Source organism: Canis aureus, chromosome 5, assembly GCF_053574225.1.
Source record: "Canis aureus isolate CA01 chromosome 5, VMU_Caureus_v.1.0, whole genome shotgun sequence".
Classification (NCBI taxonomy): domain Eukaryota; kingdom Metazoa; phylum Chordata; class Mammalia; order Carnivora; family Canidae; genus Canis; species Canis aureus.
Window position 1 is genome coordinate 82,876,640 of NC_135615.1, and position 19,928 is coordinate 82,896,567.

Below are 19,928 nucleotides of genomic sequence, written 5' to 3' on the forward strand. Positions count from 1 at the left end.
CCCTTTGCTGTCCCATCTCTCCAGACCGCCCACCACATGCATGCAGCCAGGGGCCCCTCCTTTTGTCCTGAGGAGCGCGGCGGCGCCCCGGTTGACCCTGGTCCCTGTGCTGGGCAGGCGTACGCCCTGAACGCAGACCCCTGCGGCTACTGCCTCATCATCAACAACGTGAACTTCTGCCCCGAGTCAAGGCTCACGGCCCGCGGCGGCTCCAATATCGACTGCGAGAAGCTGCAGCGACGCTTCTGTCTGCTGCGGTTCACGGTGGAGGTGAAGTGGGACCTGACGGCCAAGGTAGGCCCCTGGCCTAGGAGGGGGCAGGGGGCGGGCGGGGGCGGGGGCTTGCGACCCCCCGACAGGGTCCCGACGACCGGAGCGCCTGCAGGGGCCGTGTCAGGCCCGGCCACACACTCAGGGTGTCGCCCGCTCCCCGCGGTGTGTCCCTGCGCCGTCGCTTCCTCGTCTAGATGGCAGGAGTGGTCCTCACGTCCTCGGCTCAGTGTGAGGAGGGTCTGAGCTGGGCCGAGCGCCGCACCTTGTCCCCGAGGCCGGTGGCGGTTGTGACTGTCAGGACGGTCATCACTGCAGCATTGGCCCTGGGAGCGGGGAAGGTGCCCTGCCCCGATGGGGGCCCCACGTGGGGACCCGATCCATCAACACGATGGCTCATCTGCAACCTTCTCTTGTAGCAAATGGTCCAGGCTTTGGTGGAGCTGGCGCGGCGGGACCACAGCGCTCTGGACTGCTGCGTGGTGGTCGTCCTCTCCCACGGCTGTGAGGCAGGTAGAGGTGGCGGCTCCTTGGGCAGCCACCCAGAAGTGCTGCTCTGAGGTGCCGGGAAGGAGCCCCGTCCCTTCCTGTGTCCACGACACCCTGGGCTTTGTGAGAAGAGCCATGGGCCCTGTCTAGCCCCTGTTGTTTTCCTGGGAGTCCTCAGGCCCTCTGAGGACTTGGATGTTCCCCCTGGGTGGGGGGGTGTTCCTGGGAGAGGCCATGTGGGAGAGGCAGGGAGGACACAGGTGCTGCTCACAGAGCTCCTACCCTGGATCTTGTTCAGAGCCGGGTACGGCACACAGGAGCTCCCAGCTCCTGCCTTGGTCCCACCAGGCGCTGTCCCAGCCCTTTGCCACTGGCTGGGTGTCAGGACACTGTGACTTACTCTGGGATTGGCCACTGATGTGCTGGGTCATTGTGGCCCAGCCCCTCCCACTGCCTGGGCCTCAGCTTCCTCATCTTTTCATTTGAGGGTTGGACAGATCAGAAGCTCCAAGCTAAAGGCCTACAGCCCCCCTGGGGGTGGCACAGTGTTTTCATGACTGGCAATTTACTCACAGAAATCAAGATTTCCAGCTTCTCTTGAAAAACCACAGTGGTCTGGTCTTACTAGGCCACATCCTCACAGAGGGAAACTCTGGCCTATATGGCTCCTTTTCTTTTCTTTCTTTTTTTTTGTATGGCTCCTTTTCATTCATGGTGTGACCCCTGGACCAGCAGGACGGGCCTCACCAAGAAATCTTGAGAGATTCAGACTCTCAGGCCTTGCCCCAGACCTCTTTCCAGAGAGCCTACACTTTGACAGGGTCCCCATATGCAGAAAGTTTGAGAAGAACTGATCTAGAGTGTTTCTCAATGCTCAGCTGCATCAGAGGCTCCTGAAAGACCACATTCTGGTCCCCACCACCAAGGTTTCTGACGTAGGTCTGTGTAGAGCCCAGGAATCAGCACGCCGTACAGGTTCCCAGGCAATGCTGATGCCCCTGGTCCAGGGACCACACTTTGAAAACCACCGATCTAGAAGCAGCTGGCCAGCGGTCTCCAGTTAGGCTGTTGGAGGCACATGAGTCAGACCTCTAGACTAGATGCTGACCCAGGGCCCATCCAGAACCACCCTCTGTCTAAAGCAGCCTCGTGCCCCTGGCTGGGGCCTTCTAACTGCTTGGCCCTACAAAGCCTCTGAGCAGTGTGTTGGACCCACCCCAACTTCTTGGTTTTGTAATCAGGATTCTCTTGGTCTTCCAGGCCAGCCACCGCCAGTTCCCAGGGGCCGTTTATGGCACAGATGGATGTCCTGTGTCCATTGAGAAAATTGTGAACATCTTCAATGGAACTGGCTGCCCCAGCTTGGGAGGGAAGCCCAAGCTCTTCTTTATCCAGGCCTGTGGTGGGGGTAAGTGCAATCCTCAGGCTCCCCACAGATGACTCTAGTGGGCAGAGCCGCCCCTGCCCCCATCTCCAACCCCTCTGGATGTCCCAGAGGTCTGTCCAGGCAGTTGGAGGGTCCCAAACATGCCCACTTTGTCCAAAGCAGCAGCACCTGCTCAGCTTTGTCCAGCCTGTAGGGGTCAGAGCCTTCCGGCTCACGGTATAGGAGCCCCCTGGGCTCACCCAGCTTCGGCAGCTTCAACTCCAGACACTTGGCAAGCACAGAGCAGAGGAGAGAGAAAAATCTTTTTTGTTTTCCTTATCATTCCCCTCACCTTCTTCAATTAGACCCTCTTTTCACTGTTGCGGCGAAAGGGAGGCCAGAGCTAAATTAGTATTAGAATTCCCAAGGGCCAGGTACTAGAAATTTTATATATATGTATAAATATAATATATTTATACATAAATATAAATATATTTATATGTATAAAATTTTCTTATATTTTATATATATTAATTTAATTTAATTTTATTTTATTTTACTTTTTTAAGGATTTTATTTATTTATTCACGAGAGACACAGAGATAGAGAGAGGCAGAGACATAGGCAGAGGGAGGAGCAGGCTCCACCAGGGAGCCTGACATGGGACTCGATCCTAGGTCTCCAGGATCATGCCCTGGGCTGAGGGTGGCACTAAACCGCTGAGCCACCCGGGTTACCCATATTTTTTTTTTTTTAAGAGAGAGAGCACGAGGTGGGGCAGAGGGAGAGAGAGAGAATCCCAAGCAGGCTCCGTATTCACGCAGAGCCTGAGATGGGGCTCCATTCGAGGACTCTGAGATCATGACCTGTAGCATATTCTTTTTAAAAAAAATTTTTTTAATTATTATTTTTTTACCTGTAGCATATTCTTTATTTTTTAAAGATTTATTTGAGAGAGAGCGAGAGAGCGCGAGCGGGCATGTGCACACATGTGAGTGGCAGGTGGGGGGTGGGGTGCTGGGCAGAGAGAGGGAGACAGACTCCCTGTTGAGTGGGGAGCCCTAAATGGGGCTTGACCCCAGGACCCTGAGATCGTGACCTGAGCCGAAACCAAGAGTCAGATGCTTAACTGACTGAGCCCCCCCGCCCCTTCCCCCGGTAGCACATTCTTCTGACCGTGTTCCTCTGCCCTGTACTGTTCCACGTTGGCAGGGGTAAGGTGAGGGAGTGTGGGTTGTCTGGTCGCATGACATCTGGGAAGTGTTTGTTGAATATCTGCTGTATACACTGGGCTGTGTGTTAGGTGCTGGGGATTTATAATTTGACTGGAACTGTATCACCTCACTGTCACGACCCATGCCCATAACTTGGCCATGTGTGATTGGGAACACCAGGTTCAGTCTTGGTGGGCTGCTTCCTTCCTGCACGAACAGTGGCCGGTTAATCTCTAGAAGTCTTGGCAAGTGGGGATGATAACAGAGCCTACCTTCTAGCGTCACTGTGAAATATCCAGCGCTTGAACCAGTGAATGTACAGCACTTAATACAGTGCCCGGTTCATTTCTGGAACTGCAAACCTGGACTCTCCCCCTCCTCTGACCCCAAAGGACCCTGTGTCACATAGGAGCCCCCCCATCCCGCTGTCCTCGGCACAGTTACCTCAGAGTTATGGTACTAGGAAAGTGGAAAGGCTGCTGCTCTCGGGGTTGTAGAAATCCTCTCCAGCTCATTGTTTTTCTTATGATCCAGAATGTGTGGTCAGAATGTGTAAGGTGTTCTTACCCTGAAGCAAATGGCTCTTCTCTCTTGTGTGAGTAGAATGGAAGGTGATGCGGGCAAGGGAACCATGGATGAAGGGTGAGCTGGGACGTCAATGTTCTGGGAAGGTCACAGCTAGCTCAACGCCTCCTCGTTGTCCATTCTCAGCAGCGCGGAGGGTCTACAGGGTCACATTCTGAACGCCCTCGTGGGCCCACCAGGTCCTTGGGGATCTGGCCTAGCCCACTTTTCGTCCCCCAGCCTGGCATGCTGTGTCCCACCCCAGCGCTCTTCAACCCTCTGAGGGTATCACAGGTGCTGGCTTGCTCCTCAGCCTTCCATGTCCATCCTCTGCCTTGACCCCTGGCCTACTCTGTTTTGTTTTTTTTTCTAAGATTTTATTTTTTTTACTTGTTTATTTTTAAAAAGTATTTATTTATTTAGAAAGGGAGAGAGACAGAGACAGAGACAGACAGACAGCATGTACATGGTGGGAAGGGGCAGAGGGAGAGGGAACCTGTAGCAGACTTCGTGCTGAGCATGGAGCCTGACTCAGGGCTTGATCTCACGCCTCTGAGATTACCACCACCTGAGCTGAAACCAAGAGTTGGACACTTAACTGACTGAGCTTCCCAAACGCCCCTAAGATTTTATTTTTTTAGGTAATCTCTACATTTAACATGGGGCTTGACCCTGAGATCAAGAGTGGCGTGCTCAATGACTGAGCCAGCCAGGCACCCCTGCTGGCCTACTGCTAACCCATCCTTCTAGTTACAGCTAATTGTCTCTGCCTCCAGGAAGTCTTCCCGTAAACCCCCCCTTCCTTGCACAGAGTCAGGGTTAGCTGGTCTTTGTCTCCTGCAGCCTCTGTTCTCCCCTCCTGGCTCTTTCTCCTTGTACTGAGATGGTCTCACCCCCTGGTCAGCTTTCCTAAGGCAGGGCTAGTTCCGTCTGTCCTTCACCCAGGTCCCCCCAGCCTGGCACAAAGCTCACAGGATGCTTGTATCTTTTGTGGATTCTAATGATTTGATTCTGAAATAGAACCATGTGAAAATTACTGTGAGCAAGATTTTAAGTGATAGAGATCCCCTCCACTAAAAAAAAAAAAAAAAAAGAAAAAGAAAAAAGAAAAAAGAAAAAACTCGATGGGAACAGGGATTTCAGAGCTGGAATGCAGTGATTATGATGCTGCCCTTGGAACTGTGGTCTCTGCTCCGCCCCCCGGGTGGCTGTTGACTTTGTGTGTCACACTGGAGCCACCTGGGGGCAGGACTGCGGCCGAGGACAGAAATGCTGAGCTGCCCACTGTCTGCCTCCCCTTCGGGCCGAGTGTCCTCTTGTTTACTGGCATCTGAACATCTGCCCTGGATTTTGGTGGCACTTGTGTTGCTTTTGCAGAATTCGCTGTTGTAACAATTTCAAACAATTTTAAAATCCTTTGACAAGTCACGCACCCCTTTCATAAGCGGCAGTGCACATCCCAGGGCAGAAACAGGCGCCTCAGCGTTGGTAGCGCTGGTGCGGCAAGTCACTGGGTAAGTAGCATGATACGGCGTGACCCGGCACGATGCCCTTGGCCGGAGCTGAGCGGCCTCTGTGAGGGCATTTTGGGGCAACCCCTCTTCAGACTTCTAGAAATTTGCTGAGAAGACAGAAGGAAGCACAATGTTCTGTGTGGTTGTAGATTTTCTGTGCTGAGGGGACAGCTTCTCCTCCGGCTGTGCATTTATTCTTTCGGGGAAGTTAGCCTGCCTTCCAAGGGGTTTTGAATTCGAGAGTCTCTTTAAGAACACAGCTGTGCATCACGTCCATAACCCGTGGGCGAGGCTTTCACATCAGATTTGTCAAATGAGGAGGACATGTGAATGGAGACGGGTTCACATCCCTTGTGTGACTCATTCTCTCTCTCTCTCTCTCTCTCTCCCCCACTTGTAGTCCCCTCTTGGATCCCACTGTATCTTCTCCGCTTTCCCCAGGTGGTCCCTCTGCCCCCCTCTGCCTCCTTAGGGCATTCCTACAGCATCCCCCCAGTGCAGTGCCCCCATCCCCAGCCATCCACACCTCAGGTCCCAGACAGCCAGGGCTGGAATCTCGGCCAAGGAAACCAGAAGCAGGGACCTGAGTAAGTATGCAACAGTCCAGCCCTCACAGGTCTCAGAAGCCCCCTTTGCAAGCTCGGGGGCCTCCATGGAAGAGGCAGCATAGCTGAGAGACAACATATGTAGGGCAGGATCCTGGCCCCTGAGGTCAGCTGTGAGAACAAAGACAAATTGCCCAGTTTCTGAGTCAGATGTATGGGGTGAGAGGTCAATAGACGTTGGGGCTATGATATGAGGTTGCTGGAACCCTCCTTGTCCCATCTCTAGCTCCCTGCAGATGGAACCCCAGCTTCCCCGGGTGATCTATGACCTCCTCCCCTCCTTGCTATTGCCCACCACAGATCCAGCCACATAAACCCTTCTGCTCTCCTTCCGGGGCCTGCCTGATGTGCTGCTTCTCCCGTCAGGACTGTTCCTCTCCTATCGGAGCCTGGGTCACAGTCATCTGTCCCAGAAACCATTCCCTAAGGAACTCTCTGTGTCACTCTGCCCTCTGCTCCTACTGAAGCTCCTTACAGCTGCTTTTTCTCTGGAGTAGCCCATTGCTCCCTGCAGTGAGCTCTGCTTCCCTGGAGTTCATCCCAGGCGACCTCTCACCATGTCACTGCCCCGTACAGTGGAGCTGTATGTGGCCCAAGTCCTGCCTTGACCCCTCTGGTTTCCAAGTCTGCCACTGCTTTGGGAGGAATTCAGATTTTGAAATTGAAAAGACATAAAATGTGAGTGCAGAGATCATCCAGGATCTTGCAAGCCTGACCCAGCTGTCTCATTTCTGCTTCTTACCTGTGGATCGTGGCCCTCGGGCACATTGCTTTTCTCATCCTGCATTAGCCCGTGAGCATTTCTTCACATCTCCATGGTCTTCATCACCATTAGTTCAAATGGCTTTATAATGTTCTATCTTAGTAACATGCACTCACTAATCCATTTCCCTCATGTTGGCCGCTGAGGTGGATATCGAATTTTTGGCTCCCATGGCCACAAATGTCTTTACGTAGAGGGCGTTGGCGTCACTTGAATTATTTCCTCAGGAAAGTACTGGGTCAGAAGGTGTAAGTGTCTCCACAGATCCCGTGACCTATGGCTTGATGCCTTCTTTGATGCCCTACAAAGATCTGAGATAGTTTAGCGAATACAAGGGATTTAGTAGAACAAAATAACGAGGGAGGAAGTGGAGACACGAGGACAGGAGAAGAGTACATTTGGAGTCTAGAAATGCATGTTGTGACATCCTGCGTGCCTGCTAGAGGTGACCCGTATCTGGCTTTGTGCTTTCGAGGGGCCGAGGCAAGGTGACAAAGATCCACCTTATTGGTATTCAGAAGACGGAAGCCAAGAATGGCAATTTTTCTCCCTTGGTTGTCTGAAAGGGAGGGCACGCTGATAACAACGGATAGTTTCCTTGACTATGTCCCTGCCTGCCCCCAGCTCCCCTGCCAAGAAGGAGAGAAAAGAGTTCTATATCACTTTTTTAAAGATTTTATTTATATAAATAAATGTCTCATGAGAGACAGAGAGAGAGAGGCAGAGACACAGGCAGAGGGAGAAGCAGGCTCCATGCAGGGAGCCCGATGCGCGACTCGATCCCAGGACCCCGGGGTCATGCCCTGAGCCAAAGGCAGATGCTCGACCGCTGAACAGCCCAGGTGTCCCAGTTCTATATCATTTTTTAAAATCTAAATCTTGGGATCCCTGGGTGGCGCAGCGGTTTGGCGCCTGCCTTTGGCCCGGGGCACGATCCTGGAGACCCGGGATCGAATCCCACGTCGGGCTCCCGGTGCATGGAGCCTGCTTCTCCCTCTGCCTGTGTCTCTGCCTCTCTCTCTCTCTCTGTGACTATCATAAATAAATAAAAAATTAAAAAAAAATTAAAAAAAAATAAAATCTAAATCTTCGTGTACATTGAGTTTTTTTTCTTTTTTTTTTTTTTGAGTTTTTTTTTTCTGAGGTTTTTTTTTCTGTTTGGGTGTTCAGCTGCCCAGAAAGCAGGACCCCATCTTGTTCTTTTGTGTCTTCTTTGGTACCCGTGTGGGCGCTCTGTGCCCCAGGGGTACTCCGTGTGTGTGTGTGCACCTGCTGTTGGGGTCATAAACCAGGATTTTAAAGAAGGCTTTGTAATATCCTGTGGCAAGTCCTCGTGATGTGATAAGGGGATACAGCGTACTTCGTTGAACCTGCAAATGACCAAGTAAGGCCAAATCTACAAAGGGCTGGAAGGAGACACAGCACACCGTCCACCCCAGTGGGCCTTGGCTGCTGCCCATGTGGCCGGGCTTCATGTTGATTAGAATCATCATGTTGAGACTTCATGTGTGTCAAAGAAGAGGCCGTGAATACGGTTAAAAAAAAAAGCAACCGGCTACAAAATGGTCAACATATGAGAATATTGGTCGGTAACCTCATGAGACCAAAAGTAGTTCATGATCATTAAAAAACCAGGAAGAGAAAAACCAAATCAAACCTTCTGAGGTGGATTGAGCTGAAAAGTAAACGTCCTCTGCTCACCCCCACTCTTCCAAGGTGGCCTCTTAACGACCGCTGTGTCTCCCCCCCAGACAGCTCTCACCTCTCCGTCCGATGAATCTATGCTGAATGCGTCTCACTTGGTGTACTGGCCTGTGTCCTTTTTTTAAAAAAAAATTTTTTTAGAAGTGTTGTTGTAAGACACACAGAAGATTTACCCTCTGAACCATTTTTAAGTGTTTGGCTCAGTGGCATTAAGCACTGGTGTGCAGCGTGTCCCCCATCCACCTCCAGAGTGCTGCTCAGTGACTCCCCATTCTGCTCTGCTCCCCACCCTGGGTCCTCGGGATCCCCGGCAACCACTGCTGTGTTGCTGTCTATACGTCTGACTACTGTAGGTACCTCCCGTACTTAGAGGCAGGCAGTGTGTGTCTTTCTGTGACTGGCTTATTTCACTGAGCGTCATGTTCTCCAGGTTTGTCCCTTGCAACGTGTGTCAGGATGTCCTTGCCTTTTAAGGCCATAATGTGCCTTGTTTTCAAATGACATAAAGTTGATCTTTTTTTTTTTAAAGATTTTGTTTATTTATTCATGACACACACACAGAGAAAGAGAGAGAGAGAGAGAGAGGCAGAGACACAGGCAGAGGGAGAAGCAGGCTCCATGCAGGGAGCCCGACGTGGGACTCCATCCCGGGTCTCCAGGATCACGCCCTGGGCCTAAGGCAGCACTAAATCATTGAACCACCCAGGGATCCCCAAGTTGATCATTTTTAACCAGTTTAAAGTATACAATTCAATGGCAATGAGTACCTGCATGCATCCTTGTTACCTCATGCTAGAACTTTCTCATCACCTTGAACGACACCTCATACCCATCGGTGCTCACTCCCCCCTCCTGCCTCCCTTTCTTCTCTGTGGATTTGCCTGTCCTGGGTCTCTCACATGAATGGAACCTGCTCCGTGGCCTCCTGCATCTGGTTCTTGGCTCAGTGTGTTTCCAGCCCTCCCTCCCACCAAGTGCATGAGGGCCAGTACTTCACTCCTTTTTGAGCCTGAATGAAATCCCGCAGGGTGTGTGCAGCACATTTTGTTTATCCGTTCGTCTGTCAGTGGACACTCGGGTCATCTCTACCATTTGCCTGTTGTGGATGATGCTGCCATGAACTGCCATGCAAGGTTTTGGTTGGACACCCGTTTTCTGTCCTTTTGGGTATATACCTGATAACTTGTTTTTGCAGCTTTTAAAAAAAATTCTGCACCCCCTCCCCCCAGTTTTGCTTAATGAACGTGTAAAACTTAGAGTAAAAAGTAAAGCTTTGGGGGCACCTGGGTGGCTCAGTCGGTTGGTCCGACTCTTGATTTCAGCTCAGGTCATGATCTCAGGGTCGTGAGATAGATCCCTGCATCAGGCTCTGCGCTCAGCAGGGAGTCTGCTTCAGATGCTCCCCCTCCCCCTCTGCCTCTGCCCCTCCCCGACTTGCACACGCACGCTCTCTTCCTCTCTCAAATCAATCAATCTTTTTTTTTTTTTTTAAATAAAGCCTTGGTTTCTGTTTCTTGCTGATGTTTGCTCAGCCCTGGAACCTTGGCTCCAGGGGAATCAGGGGGTCTCAGGCTGGGGCAGGCCGGATGTGGCTAGGAAGTGAGGAATTGGGAGCTCTGGTCTGTGTCATCAGTGGTGAGTGATGTGTCTGTCTTTGGTTCCTGCAGAGCAGAAAGACCATGGGTTTGCGGTGGCCTCCGCTTCCCCTGAAGACAGGAGCCCTGGCAGTGACTCTGAGCCAGACGCTGTCCCGTTCCAGGAAGGCCCAGGCCCCTTTGACCAGCTGGACGCCGTGTCTAGTTTGCCCACTCCCAGTGATATCTTTGTATCCTATTCCACCTTCCCAGGTGAGCGTGTCAGGAGACCTCGTCCTCCCAGCTGGCGGGTGGGTCCCCCTGTAAGCGGTGTGTTGGGAAAGAAAGACCTGGGTGTGAGTCTTGGCTCCGCCTCTTGCCATCTGTGTGTCCCTGAGCAAATGACTTCGCCTCTCAGGGCCTCAGCTCAGGGCGAGCAGGCGAGGCACTTGGATACAGAATTTAAGAGGCACCTGCTCTTGGGTTTGTGTGCCCCACCCTTGTCTTGGTCCTGCCTCGGTCTTCTCATCTTTAAAATGGGCAGAGACACAGGCAGCAGTTGCTGCAGTTGCAGTTGCCTCAGGGGTTGCCCTGGGGTTGGCGGGGTGGCCAGTCCATCACCGAGCACAGTGCCTGGCGCACAGCAGGTGTGATGAGCGTTAGTTTCCTTCCTTTCTGAGCCCTTGGGGAGTCACTTGACTTCTGGGAGCCTTATTCTCCTTGCTGGGAAGGCAGGAATCACGGCCGAAGTCCAGGGGTGAGGGGGAAGTGGGGTCCTGAACGGGACGGAGTGCAGGGATGTGGGCGGCGACTGCGGGACTTGTGAGTGGGCCCAAGTCCAGGGGCGGCTGCAGCCTGAGTGGGGGGGGGGGGCGCGGCTAGCGGCTCCCGGTGAAGTCCAGCCCGTCTGTTCTGAAGGCTTTGTTTCCTGGAGAAATACCAAGAGCGGCTCCTGGTACGTGGAGACCTTGGATGGTGTTTTTGAGCAGTGGGCTCACGCTGAAGACCTGCAGACCCTCCTGCTCAGGGTGAGCATGGCCTTCCCCCGGGAAGGAGCGGGAAGGCTGCCGGGAGCGGCAGTGCGTCCCCTCAGGGTCGGGTGGGGGGGGCCAGCAGGGGCCTGGGCCCGAGTCAGGTTTCTTCTGCACCTTGGCTTGCCGTGGGAGTTTTGCTTCTCTTCCTTGCGAGGTGCCACTGTTACAGTGACATTTGCCTGTTGTTCAAAGGGCTGCCTTCCCCGGCTCCTCTGAGGCCCCAGGTGACACTGGGATCCCCTCTGGCAGAGCCGGTCCCCAGTGCTGGGGCAGCATGGCTCAGGGGCCAGAGCTTGGCATTCCCGAAGGCAGGTCATGGGGCCCGCACCCTTTGCCCCACTGTGTAGTCTTCTACTCTTGACCCTTGAGAATTATTTCTACAGTATATGCCCTTCTTGGGGGGCCCTAGAGAAAGGGGGGAAGGATGGCCTGACAGGGCCCCACCCCCTCAGCGGAATCCTGCTCAGAGCAGCTGCTTCCTCCACGGGTCTCAGAGCACACACGGGTCTCTCCCACGCGCTCAGGTGTTTTGTGTTATGAGAGGAGTCTAGAAAGCTGGGACTATGCCTTCCTCCTGGGGAGGCTCTGGCTTTGTGCTTTGCTGAGCAGAGCAGAGGAGAAAGGAAAAGCAAGTGCAGGGCCACCACCTAGCATGACTCCAGTGGGCGCCACGTGCCATGGCTCTGGGCAGGTGAGCTCAGAGGCAGCCGGAGGCCTTGTAGGGAGAGTGGGGGGGAGTCCGTCAAGGCCAAGCGGGGCACTTGGCTTCTGGGCCTGATCTCATCTCTCAACTTTTCTTTAAGCAGACCTTTCAATCAGATTTGAACTTGGTGAATTTTTGAATTTCGAAATTTTGAGTTTTCTAAACTGGAGATATTTTTCTTTAAACACCTTCCCTTCCAACTCAGGGAGGCCGCAGGGTTTTAAAATAGGTTTTAAGCTTTTCGTTATGTATCTTTATAGGTATGTGTGTATCTATTGAAGTATTGTTGACATATATAGTGATGCTATATCAGCTTCAGGTGTACAGCACAGTGACGTCATGGCTGTGCTCACCGCCAGAAGCGTAGTCGCCATCCGGCACCGCTCCAAGTTATTACGATATCATTGACTCCATTCTCCATGCTGCACTTGCTGTGCCCTGACGTTTGTACCTCTTAATCCCCTTTACCTGTTTCGCCCATCGTCCCGCTCCCCTGCCCTGCAGCATTATGTACAACAGCCAAGATACGGAAGCAGGCTAAGCATCCGTCAGTAGATGCGTGGATAGAGAAGATGCGGCACGTATATATTAGAATATTACTCAGCCGTAAAAAAGAATGAGATCTCGCCATTTGCAACAACATGGATAGAGCTAGAGGGTATTATGCAAAGTGAAATAAGTCAGACAAAGACAAATACAGTATAATTTGACTTCTACGTGGAATCCAAAAAACAAAACAAACAAACAGAGACAGACTCAGAGACACAGGGTACAAGCTGGAGATGTGACAGGGCTGGTCCAGCGGCCACCCCCCCCCCAGCCCCCCTCTGGAGCTCTTACTTCCATGGAGAGACCTCAGGCTTCCCTGTGCTCATGTTTTCACAGGTCGCTAATGCTGTTTCGCAGAAAGGAGTTTACAAACAGATTCCCGGTTGTTTCAATTTCCTCCGGAAAAAACTCTATTTTAAAATGTAATGAGGCCCCTCACCCTCTCACCCTGCTCTACCGTTCACCCAAAACCTTCCTGCTCTGGGCCCGCGGCAGCTGAGGCCTGGCCCTTCCTGTAACTACGGCTGTCACTCTTCAAAGGGCTTTGTGGCTGCGGTGGGTCTGCTCTTCCCCCCCAGTGACAGACAGGCTCTTAGCTTCCATAGTGGGGACAGATGACCCGCGACAGAAGAAGAGGAGCGGAAGGATTCCAAGGACACCACGGGACTCTTACCAGGGGTCCTTTCTCCAGCCAGTGGCTGTGGCCTGTGACCCCACCACCCTCTGGAGTAAGGCTTCTTAGCCTCAGCACTGTTGACATTTGGGGCCAGATGATCCTTCACTGTGGGGCTGTCCTGTGCGCTGTGGGGTGGGTGTGTAGCAGCGTCCCTGGCCTCTACCCACTGGCTGCCAGTAGCACCTTGGTCTGAGCAGTGACAACCAAAACCATCCTCAGATACTGCCACATGTCCCCTGTTGGGACCCCAACTTGAGAACTAGTGATCTGTAGGAAATTTTGGTTACAAACCAACCAGCCTCTCTCTTAGATCAGCCAGTTTGGAGCTAGTAGAGTCCGGTCAGCTGGAATCTGTGGATCCTGAATGAAGTTCTAAAAATTACCAATTTTGGGGATCCCTGGGTGGCTCAGCGGTTTAGCGCCTGCCTTTGGCCCGGGGCGCGATCCTGGAGTCCCGGGATCGAGTACCGCGTCGGGCTCCTGGCATGGAGCCTGCTTCTCCTTCTGTCTGTGTCTCTGTTTCTCTCTCTCTCTCTCTCTGCGCCTATCATGAATAAATAAATAAAATATTAAAAAAATAAAAATTACCAATTTTTCTTATATTCTAGTATTCTTAAAAAACTTAAGTAAATATGGACACCTTTTTTTTTTTTTTTTTTTTGCCTATTCCCCACTCATTTTGTCTCACGTAGACTCCGCACTGGTACAGAGCCCAACTCTGGGCTTGATCCCATGACCCTGAGATCATGACCTGAGCCAAAACTAAGAGTCGGATGCTCAACCGACTGCACCACCCACATACCTCTGATTTTTGCTTTTTAAAAAACATTTCCCCACTTCTTTATTTGAACCCCTCCCCATCCCAGGAAGGTGACTGGGCTGGGAGCTGTGTCCTCGGGGAAGTTAAGTCACGGGTCCAGGGGAGCACAGGTAAGGCCCCTGTGGGGTCTTGTAAGCTATCCTGACACTGGCCAATTTGTAGCTTTTAAGGGCCTTGGACGTGAGGCTTGTTTGCTAAGACTCACCAAGATGTGGTTCATGTGGTTGTCCCTTCATTATTATTTCCCTCCTGTGACCTAAGTCTGAAATAGTCCCCGGGACTTCTGGGTAGTTATTTGCAGTCACCTGCAGGACACGAACAAGCAAACGGTCAGGTTGGCCCAGCAGAGCAGAGGAGGGTTTTCTCCTTCCAGCCTCTGCGCTCGCTGCTCGTGGGAGTCGGGGGGCCCTGGGAATCAGGGGGCCTTCGCCTGAGGTGCCCTGGAGAAAGAGGTGTTATCACAGCTTTTCACTGACCTGCTGGGGGCTTCGTGTACGGAGGGCACTCAGCCTAGAGTTCTGTTCGGACTTCCGGGCAGCTGGCCTACGAACTCCTAAAAGTCATATGTGGATGGGCAGGTTTTGATATTGCATTTGTTTCTCAAAGGGACCGAGAGCCCCCGAAAGTGTTAACTGCCGGTGCTGTTTGCAAGGCACGTTTCTGTGGTGCTTTCAGAGGCTGCCTAGCAGTATCTGTTGAACATTTTACTGGGCCAGCTCTGTCATTCCCTGATGCTGCTGAAGCCCTATGGTGCAGGAACTCTGCCCTCGTGCACGAGCGTGTGTCCCCCGAGGGGCTTGGCTGCAGCAACGTGAGAGAGGGCAACAGGGAACGGATGAAAAGCATCACTTCGTTATATTCTTAAAATGGAATATTATTGAGCAGTCCAAAAGGATGACCTGGATGGAGGGACTGACATGCAAAAGGTGGTGCAATGTTCAGTAAAAAGGCTCAGTTGCAGGACAATGTGAGGAGTGACATGATCTTTTTGAAATTAGAATATATTCTATAGTAATGTACATATATAGGTATTTGATACAGGCATAGAAATAAAGTCCAGAAGACCATCCCCCATGCCGTTAATGGTGATTATCTCTGGAAAGTGGAATTGGAGATGTAAAATGAGGCGGACCTTACTTTTTTACTTGATACACTCCTTTGCTCTTCTAATATTCTTACAAAGACAACGTATTACTTTCTAAGATAAAAATAAACATTAAGCTGGTAGATGCCGAAGACGCATGTGTTGCTGTCGTTCCGTGAACATTTGTTGAAAGGATGACTGCCCTTGGCCAGCTGTCTCCCATCACCTCCCTGCTCGTGCTTTTTGTTGGCAGCTTCCTGACCTGGGCTCGTCCCCGGTCTGGGTTTGTGCGGGCGGGTGCTCCCAAGCACGGTGGGTGGCTCCAGGCTGCACCCAGCACGCCCCTGGAGCACCGCAAGGTTTCACCAGCCCTCTGCAGCTGCTGGGGCAGCCTGCACCGGAAGACAGCTGCTTGCTGGGCAGGGCCGGCCCCGGAGCCCCTTACTGGGCACATGTGCCGGTCCTGGCTGCTGTCACACGAGCAGGGGCCTCAGCCCAGCTGCCTCGGGCTTGTCTTCCCCGTTGATCCCCTCGGTCATCTGGCCATGCTTTCGGCCGTGGCCAGCTCTGTCGTGCCTGCGTCGGTGGCTGGGGACAGCTAATGCTGGACAAAAAGGGACAACTGCCCCCGGCCCCTGCTTTGGGTCCCCCAGGTGCTGCCAGGACCAGCTGCACGGTGACTCACGCAGCAGCTGGGGCTGGAAAGGCCCTAAGCAACCTTCTGTCCGGCCGGTCTTGGGCTGGGCACCTCGAAACCTGGACTCGGATTTTCCTCTGCCCGAATGGAATCATGGCTTTCCCCCAACTGAGCAAACGAAAACCACTGTGAATTAGTGGGCCACACTCTTCTTGGTTTTACATTTTTCTCCCAACAAACTTTTCTGGAATCTCCGGTGCCCATGACCACTCAACAGTAAAGAGGTGTCAGCAGACAGACAAAAGAACAAGGAGCTGGCGCTTATTAGTGACACTCCGAGGCAGCCACCTGCTTGTTTTGACAGTGCCCGTTGGACGGTGTAGTTTTTCTCCTGTGACCACCTGCTCATGGCTGTGGTTTCATACTTGATTTTAAAACAAGAGTGTTGGTTTGATGCCACTGAACAGTTCTCTGCAAAATAAACAAAATAATGAAATCGCAGGCTAGCTTTCCCTTTTCTGGCGGGCGGGGTGGCTGGGGCTCTGTCGCAAATACCACACGCAACCCCCCCTTGTTCTGGCTCCTAAAATTGTGGAAGAGTCCTGGTCTGGTTCAGGTCCATTTTAGAGAAGAGGAAACGTAGGTGGGGTTCGAACCCAGGCAGTTTGACTTCTTATCAGTCTATGCTCTCCTGTCTCTCCAAGGCAGCCACCACTCCTTCCAGACACCCTGGGGTGGTGGATGTCAAGAGAGCCCCTGAGTGGATGGGGGTGATGTGGCCTCCTTCCCTTCCCGAGCCTTGGACTCCTGGCACCCACGTACTCGGCAGCCTTCCCCAGTCCGTGACGTGTAACAGGCATAGTTGTTGGGTAGAAAACAGCCCAGCTGGCTACTGTGGGTCAGGGTTGGCCAGCTGGAGCTGGGCAGTGTCGTTACCGGGTCGGTAAAGAGGCAGATAGAGCACAAGGAGAGAGCTGACTGTTCCTGCCCCAGTTTTATTTCTGATCTAGCTCCCGCTGGCATCACTGAACCCGCTCCACGGCCAGGCTGATTGCGAATCTTCCTTCTGTTGGGGCCACAAGGGATTGGCTCAAACCCCAGGGCTGTGCTTTGTCCCTGGTGGAGCTCGGAGCCCTGGATTCCTCCAAGCCTTTTCATGGGACTGTTCAGAAGAGAAAAGGCAATACGGTTTTGTCTTGCTACATCTGCTGTGATGGATCGGCCACGGCTGCCTGGCTGTACTGATGAGGATTCTGAAGCTCTGTCCAGGGTTGGGAAAAATTTCCACGATTGCTTGGTGACGTCGGCCCCGGCCATATACTTTCTGCGTCTGGCAGAGAAGACCGAAGGAGATGCTCGCATCAGAAACCCTTCTGCCTCTACTCTTTCTTCTACCCTGACATCTGCTGCCATTCATTCCTTTGTGTCACTCTCTCATCTGGGAAGCTGTGATTGTCACGTTGTATTTTGCACGATGGCTGCGACATCTCCCATCCCATAGGTGCTGTCACAATGTGATATGGGCATTCCGTCCTCCAAGAGCTGGGGTCCAGGAGCCGGTGATACCATGTGGCTTCTGGGACCAGGTCATGAGAAGCAAGGCACCTCCGGGCTGGTCCTCCAGGGATTCCTGTTCTCCAGGCCTCTGAGCCATGGAGAAGCCTAAGCCACACAGAGAGGCCACGCCTAGGTGGTCTGGACAACAGCCCCAGCTGACCCCTCCTCCTGGGTCCCGTAGGTGAGGGAGGAAACCTTCCAGATGATGCAGTCCAGCCACCACCGTGTGTCTGCAACCTCACAAGAGACCCTTCATGAGAACCGCCCAGTTGAGCCCATTCAGTTTTTGGTCATTACGTTTTTGGGTCATTTGTTACACAGCAATAGGTAACCAGAAGAGTGACGCCAATGGATGGGACAGACAGTGAAGGTCCTTAGTGTTGGTGGGCTCCTCGGTTCTGATGCACGTTCTCAGCCATCCCTCCCATAGTGACACCTCATATAACCTCTATTCCCACTGGGTTGCTCTGCTCACTGCCCCAGGACCACTGTCCCTGCTGTGCCCAGTCCCTTGTCTTGGCACCTGACCTGGAGAGCACCCTCTCCACTCTCTGCCCCCCGCCTCCTCCCCATCTCTCAAGGTCTTCCCTGACACACGCTGGGTCATTTCATAGCTTTCCTGTGTCTTGTCTGTGTGTCTCACCCAGTTGACAAGTCCCCTTGAAGGCAGGGGCCAACTTATGCATCGGGGACCCCCGTACCTTCTGTGAGTGCTGGATCCCTGCAGGCTGACTCGATGAAGGGAGGCTGAGGGTTATGGCCACAGGGTGTCCTGCTCTCTGTGGGTCTGGGGTGAGGAGTCTTCTGGAAGGTTTGGCAGAGTGAGCTCTCTGGGCAGCCGTTCAGGAGCGGCATCTGGGGCTGCAGGAGCGGCTGTGCGTGTGGGTGAACTATGCAGATCTGAAGGGACGGCTGGAGGCCCTTCTGGAACTACAGACCTGCTCGCTGGACTGGGAGAGGGGGCAGCTCTGGGTTTCAGGAAGGCGTTGGGGAGGCAGGGGAAAGGGAATATCGCTCTCTGACTCCAGCGGGGAGATGATGTTCACGATGATAAAGGTGTTGAAGGCCTGCCTGCTACATCACACCTCACCTGAGGCTCCGTTCTACATCTGTAACTTTGGGCAAGTTCTGCAATTTCTCTTGGTCACGGTTTCCGCACGTGTGAAATGGGGATGATAATACTGCTTCTCGCTGAAGGCTGCTGTGAGGAGTAAATAAGCTGGTTTACTAGCTGGGGAAAACATTTAGGACAGTGCCAGGCACAGGGGAAGTGCTGTTAGTTTGTATGGTGGACAGAGAACGCCCTGGAAGGGCATCCTGGAGTGCAGGGTATCTGGAGGGCCGGCCACCTCGACATTCCAGACCATCCTAATGGGAGACCCAGGTGGCTGGGCGCAGATGCCAGGGTCCTAGGAGCATGGGAATAGAAAGGGGTGTCCCCTGAGCTGCAACGAGCTGCTCAGGCTTAGGGGTGGCCTTAAACTCACAGGACTGGGGGCCTCGTGTGCCTCACTGCTGTCTCCTCGATGCCTAGAACGGGGCCTGGCACATAGTAGGGGCTCAACAGGTATTTACAGAATGAAGGCGTGAGCAAACCCACGGCTCTGCATTGTTTAGTGCACCCAAATCTCAGGACTAGCGATCACAGAGGAAGCCTGATGGTCCAGCAGGAATCCCCTGGCCCTACTCGGTGTCCCTCCCTGAGTTAGGGGTAGAGATTCAGGGCTGAGGCAGGCACAGCCCAGGCCTTGCAAAAAGTCCTGGCTGCTTCTCCACTGTGGCGGGCTATGTGCCCTGATGGGGTCTGCACCATGACAGCGGGAAAGGACCGGAGGGAGTGGTTGATTCTGCCCGAATTTTCTCTTGGGCAGAGGACCTTTCCCCTCCACCCCGGCTCTCCTCTCCCCTACTTCCCGGGGTCATCCCCCACTCTCTCCGCGGCTCAGCCAACCCCCAGGGCTGACACACCCGTTCAGCACTATTACTGCGGCAGCACCGGCTCCCGTGCGCGGCTTCTCTTACTCACCAGGCCCCTTTCCGTGTGCTTCGTGTGTACTTTTTCATTGATCCTCGCAGCGTCCCTGAAGGCAGGTGCTACCATCATCCTCATTTTACTGAAGAGGAAACTGGGGCCCGGGATGGCTGAGGACCTCACGTGGGGCCACACGGTCATCATTTGGATTTAAGACACCAGGCTCTAGAAGCTCCACCCCTAAGTGCCACACTTATGGCCACACTTACATCCCGAGCTCCGTGTGTGCTGGCGGGGGGGCCTGGGCCTCTGTGTGTGTGCAGCACCCAGAGTCCAGAGCCCAGCCTGGCATACAGTGCGAGGGCGTGGTCAGCAAAGGTGCCAGGTGAGCACAGGAAGGCATGCGCTTGTCTCAGAGGAGAGGTGGGCAGGGGCCCTTGCCCCTTGCCCTGCGGGGTGGGCAACGCTTGCTGGGAGGCCTTGCGGGGCTCTCAGACAGCAGCCATCCTCCTGGGCACGTTACCCCGGGATGTCCCTGCAGGGTTTTGGGGAATCTTTGCAAGTGTAAAAGGTTGGGGCACCTGGGTGGCTCAGTCAGTTAAGCATCTGCCTTCGGCTCAGATCACAATCCCAGGGTCCCCGAGTCAGGCTCCCTGATCGGTGGAGAGCCTGCTTCCTCCGCTCCCCTGGCTTGGGCTCTCTCTGTCAAATAAATAAATAAAATCTTTTAAAAGAAGAAAGTGTAAAAGGTCTTGTTGGGAGGAGTTGCTGGGTAGGCCAGGCAGGGGGGACTGTGTCCTATCCTCCGACAGTTGTGGGGATTGCAGACTCAC

The 19,928-nt window shown here is 53.3% G+C and overlaps 1 protein-coding gene across 7 annotated transcripts in view; it reads left to right on the forward strand.

The window, feature by feature from the left end:
- Positions 1-19,928, forward strand: part of CASP9 (caspase 9) — a 43,276-nt gene that overhangs the window by 6,975 nt on the left and 16,373 nt on the right. For 5 of the 7 annotated variants that reach the window (XM_077899525.1, XM_077899526.1, XM_077899527.1 and 2 more), the window contains 5 exons: positions 118-294; positions 690-779; positions 2,020-2,167; positions 10,157-10,336; positions 10,982-11,091. In XM_077899525.1, the coding sequence (XP_077755651.1) occupies positions 118-294; positions 690-779; positions 2,020-2,167; positions 10,157-10,336; positions 10,982-11,091 (705 nt within the window). Of the gene's footprint in view, positions 1-117; positions 295-689; positions 780-2,019; positions 2,168-10,156; positions 10,337-10,981; positions 11,092-12,304; positions 12,651-12,685; positions 13,610-19,928 lie in introns of those variants that run through there. The other 2 variants (XM_077899529.1, XM_077899528.1) reach the window with 2 other exon arrangements.